Here is a 5,330-nt window from a genome sequence, read left to right as displayed (position 1 = left end):
CCTGTCTCTCACCTGTCTGTCCCTCACCTGTCTCTCACCTGTCTCTCACCTGTCTGTCCCTCACCTGTCTCTCACCTGTCTGTCTCTCACCTGTCTGTCCCTCACCTGTCTCTCACCTGTCTGTCTCTCACCTGTCTGTCTCTCACCTGTCTGTCTCTCACCTGTCTGTCTGTCTCTCACCTGTCTGTCTCTCACCTGTCTGTCTGTCTCTCACCTGTTTGTCTCTCACCTGTCTGTCTCTCACCTGTCTGTCCCTCACCTGTCTCTCACCTGTCTGTCCCTCACCTGTCTCTCACCTGTCTCTCACCTGTCTGTCCCTCACCTGTCTCTCACCTGTCTCTCACCTGTCTGTCCCTCACCTGTCTCTCACCTGTCTGTCTCTCACCTGTCTGTCCCTCACCTGTCTCTCACCTGTCTGTCCCTCACCTGTCTCTCACCTGTCTGTCTCTCACCTGTCTGTCTCTCACCTGTCTGTCTCTCACCTGTCTGTCTGTCTCTCACCTGTCTGTCTCTCACCTGTCTGTCTGTCTCTCACCTGTCTGTCTCTCACCTGTCTCTCACCTGTCCCTCACCTGTCTGTCTGTCTCTCACCTGTCTGTCTCTCACCTGTCTCTCACCTGTCCCTCACCTGTCTGTCTGTCTGTCACCTGTCTGTCTCTCACCTGTCTCTCACCTGTCCCTCACCTGTCTGTCTGTCACCTGTCTGTCTCTCACCTGTCTGTCTCTCACCTGTCTCTCTCTCACCTGTCTGTCTCTCACCTGTCTCTCACCTGTCCCTCACCTGTCTGTCTGTCACCTGTCTGTCTCTCACCTGTCTCTCACCTGTCCCTCACCTGTCTGTCTGTCACCTGTCTGTCTCTCACCTGTCTCTCACCTGTCCCTCACCTGTCTGTCTGTCACCTGTCTGTCTCTCACCTGTCTGTCTCTCACCTGTCTCTCACCTGTCTCTCTCTCACCTGTCTGTCTCTCACCTGTCTCTCACCTGTCCCTCACCTGTCTGTCTGTCACCTGTCTGTCTCTCACCTGTCTGTCCCTCACCTGTCTCTCACCTGTCTGTCTCTCACCTGTCTGTCTCTCACCTGTCTGTCTCTCACCTGTCTGTCTCTCACCTGTCTGTCTGTCTCTCACCTGTCTGTCTCTCACCTGTCTCTCTCACCTGTCTGTCTCTCACCTGTCTGTCTCTCACCTGTCTGTCTCTCACCTGTCTCTCTCTCACCTGTCTGTCTCTCACCTGTCTGTCTGTCACCTGTCTGTCTCTCACCTGTCTCTCACCTGTCCCTCACCTGTCTGTCTGTCACCTGTCTGTCTCTCACCTGTCTCTCACCTGTCCCTCACCTGTCTGTCTCTCACCTGTCTGTCCCTCACCTGTCTCTCACCTGTCTGTCTCTCACCTGTCTGTCCCTCACCTGTCTCTCACCTGTCTGTCCCTCACCTGTCTCTCACCTGTCTGTCTCTCACCTGTCTGTCTCTCACCTGTCTGTCTCTCACCTGTCTGTCTCTCACCTGTCTGTCTGTCTCTCACCTGTCTGTCTCTCACCTGTCTGTCTCTCACCTGTCTCTCTCACCTGTCTGTCTCTCACCTGTCTGTCTCTCACCTGTCTCTCTCTCACCTGTCTGTCTCTCACCTGTCTCTCACCTGTCCCTCACCTGTCTGTCTGTCACCTGTCTGTCTCTCACCTGTCTCTCACCTGTCCCTCACCTGTCTGTCTGTCACCTGTCTGTCTCTCACCTGTCTCTCACCTGTCCCTCACCTGTCTGTCTCTCACCTGTCTGTCTCTCACCTGTCTGTCTCTCACCTGTCTCTCTCTCACCTGTCTGTCTCTCACCTGTCTCTCACCTGTCCCTCACCTGTCTGTCTGTCACCTGTCTCTCACCTGTCCCTCACCTGTCTGTCTGTCACCTGTCTGTCTCTCACCTGTCTCTCACCTGTCCCTCACCTGTCTGTCTGTCACCTGTCTGTCTCTCACCTGTCTGTCTCTCACCTGTCTCTCACCTGTCTGTCTCTCACCTGTCTGTCCCTCACCTGTCTCTCACCTGTCTGTCCCTCACCTGTCTCTCACCTGTCTCTCACCTGTCTGTCCCTCACCTGTCTCTCACCTGTCTGTCCCTCACCTGTCTCTCACCTGTCTCTCACCTGTCTGTCTCTCACCTGTCTGTCTGTCTCTCACCTGTCTGTCTCTCACCTGTCTGTCTCTCACCTGTCTCTCACCTGTCTGTCTCTGAACTGTCTGTCTCTCACCTGTCTCTCACCTGTCTGTCCCTCACCTGTCTCTCACCTGTCTGTCTCTCACCTGTCTGTCCCTCACCTGTCTCTCACCTGTCTGTCCCTCACCTGTCTCTCACCTGTCTCTCACCTGTCTGTCCCTCACCTGTCTCTCACCTGTCTCTCACCTGTCTGTCCCTCACCTGTCTCTCACCTGTCTGTCTCTCACCTGTCTGTCCCTCACCTGTCTCTCACCTGTCTGTCCCTCACCTGTCTCTCACCTGTCTGTCTCTCACCTGTCTGTCTCTCACCTGTCTGTCTCTCACCTGTCTGTCTGTCTCTCACCTGTCTGTCTCTCACCTGTCTGTCTGTCTCTCACCTGTTTGTCTCTCACCTGTCTGTCTCTCACCTGTCTGTCCCTCACCTGTCTCTCACCTGTCTGTCCCTCACCTGTCTCTCACCTGTCTCTCACCTGTCTGTCCCTCACCTGTCTCTCACCTGTCTCTCACCTGTCTGTCCCTCACCTGTCTCTCACCTGTCTGTCTCTCACCTGTCTGTCCCTCACCTGTCTCTCACCTGTCTGTCCCTCACCTGTCTCTCACCTGTCTGTCTCTCACCTGTCTGTCTCTCACCTGTCTGTCTCTCACCTGTCTGTCTGTCTCTCACCTGTCTGTCTCTCACCTGTCTGTCTGTCTCTCACCTGTCTGTCTCTCACCTGTCTCTCACCTGTCCCTCACCTGTCTGTCTGTCTCTCACCTGTCTGTCTCTCACCTGTCTCTCACCTGTCCCTCACCTGTCTGTCTGTCACCTGTCTGTCTCTCACCTGTCTCTCACCTGTCCCTCACCTGTCTGTCTGTCACCTGTCTGTCTCTCACCTGTCTCTCTCTCACCTGTCTGTCTCTCACCTGTCTCTCACCTGTCCCTCACCTGTCTGTCTGTCACCTGTCTGTCTCTCACCTGTCTCTCACCTGTCCCTCACCTGTCTGTCTGTCACCTGTCTGTCTCTCACCTGTCTCTCACCTGTCCCTCACCTGTCTGTCTGTCACCTGTCTGTCTCTCACCTGTCTGTCTCTCACCTGTCTCTCACCTGTCTCTCTCTCACCTGTCTGTCTCTCACCTGTCTCTCACCTGTCCCTCACCTGTCTGTCTGTCACCTGTCTGTCTCTCACCTGTCTGTCCCTCACCTGTCTCTCACCTGTCTGTCTCTCACCTGTCTGTCTCTCACCTGTCTGTCTCTCACCTGTCTGTCTCTCACCTGTCTGTCTGTCTCTCACCTGTCTGTCTCTCACCTGTCTCTCTCACCTGTCTGTCTCTCACCTGTCTGTCTCTCACCTGTCTGTCTCTCACCTGTCTCTCTCTCACCTGTCTGTCTCTCACCTGTCTGTCTGTCACCTGTCTCTCACCTGTCTGTCTCTCACCTGTCTCTCACCTGTCCCTCACCTGTCTGTCTGTCACCTGTCTGTCTCTCACCTGTCTCTCACCTGTCCCTCACCTGTCTGTCTGTCACCTGTCTGTCTCTCACCTGTCTCTCACCTGTCTCTCTCTCACCTGTCTGTCTCTCACCTGTCTCTCACCTGTCCCTCACCTGTCTGTCTGTCACCTGTCTGTCTCTCACCTGTCTCTCACCTGTCCCTCACCTGTCTGTCTGTCACCTGTCTGTCTCTCACCTGTCTGTCTCTCACCTGTCTCTCACCTGTCTCTCTCTCACCTGTCTGTCTCTCACCTGTCTCTCACCTGTCCCTCACCTGTCTGTCTGTCACCTGTCTGTCTCTCACCTGTCTGTCCCTCACCTGTCTCTCACCTGTCTGTCTCTCACCTGTCTGTCTCACCTGTCTCTCACCTGTCTGTCTGTCACCTGTCTGTCTCTCACCTGTCTGTCCCTCACCTGTCTCTCACCTGTCTGTCTCTCACCTGTCTGTCTCACCTGTCTTTCACCTGTCTGTCTCTCACCTGTCTGTCTCACCTGTCTCTCACCTGTCTGTCTCTCACCTGTCTGTCTCTCACCTGTCTGTCTCTCACCTGTCTGTCTCACCTGTCTCTCACCTGTCTGTCTCTCACCTGTCTGTCTCTCACCTGTCTGTCTCACCTGTCTCTCACCTGTCTGTCTCTCACCTGTCTGTCTCTCACCTGTCTGTCTCTCACCTGTCTGTCCCTCACCTGTCCCTCACCTGTCTATCTCACCTGTCTCTCTCTCACCTGTCTGTCCCTCAGTTTGTCCTGCAGCAGGTGGACATCAGTCTCCCAGAGAACAGCGTGTGGACAGACAGGTACAGGTGGGACATACCTGTCTTCCACCTGAACGGGCGCTTTGTGATGAAGCACCGCGTCGACGTCGTCCTGTTGGACAAACTGCTGCGGGACGCAGAGACGCCGTCACCATGACGACGGGACATTGTGTGACTGAAAATGATCAATAAAGAATAAACACAACCAACCAATAACGTGTCTGCGTCTCCTTCAGACCGGCCAATCAGAGCAGCCCCTCGCTGTGATGTCACAGCCTGAGGAGCCAATCAGAGCAGCCCCTCGCTGTGATGTCACAGCCTGAGGAGCCAATCAGAGCAGCCCCTCGCTGTGATGTCACAGCCTGAGGAGCCAATCAGAGCAGCCCCTCGCTGTGATGTCACAGCCTGAGGAGCCAATCAGAGCAGCCCCTCGCTGTGATGTCACAGCCTGAGGAGCCAATCACATTTAGATCAGCTGTTTATTAATGTTCATATTTAATATTTATTTAATAAAATAAAGACTTTAAATACAGAGTTTATGTTTATTAATGTTCATATTTAATATTTATTTAATAAAATAAAGACTTTAAATACAGAGTTTATTTATTAATGTTCATATTTAATATTTATTTAATAAAATAAAGACTTTAAATGCAGAGTTTATGTTTATTAATGTTCATATTTAATATTTATTTAATAAAATAAAGACTTTAAATACAGAGTTTATTTATTAATGTTCATATTTAATATTTATTTAATAAAATAAAGACTTTAAATACAGAGTTTATGTTTATTAATGTTCATATTTAATATTTATTTAATAAAATAAAGACTTTAAATACAGAGTTTATGTTTATTAATGTTCATATTTAATATTTATTTAATAAAATAAAGACTTTAAA

At 51.6% G+C, this 5,330-nt stretch overlaps 1 protein-coding gene across 1 annotated transcript in view; it reads left to right on the top strand.

Moving 5' to 3' along the window:
- cUnh5orf63 (chromosome Un C5orf63 homolog) overlaps positions 1-4,624 on the top strand; it is a gene marked incomplete at its 5' end in the record, with an annotated part of 13,115 nt that extends 8,491 nt beyond the window's left edge. The window contains one exon of the mRNA XM_083940895.1: positions 4,415-4,624. Coding sequence (XP_083797021.1) covers positions 4,415-4,585 — 171 coding nt within the window. The remainder of the gene's footprint in view (positions 1-4,414) is intronic.
- Between the last annotated feature and the right edge of the window lie 706 nt (positions 4,625-5,330).

The sequence above is a fragment of the Echiichthys vipera genome (assembly GCF_963691815.1).
Source record: "Echiichthys vipera genome assembly, contig: SCAFFOLD_109, whole genome shotgun sequence".
In the NCBI taxonomy this organism is placed as follows: Eukaryota; Metazoa; Chordata; class Actinopteri; order Perciformes; family Trachinidae; genus Echiichthys; species Echiichthys vipera.
The sequence above is the reverse complement of the archived record's forward strand: the minus strand, read 5'-3'. Positions and strand labels throughout refer to the sequence as shown.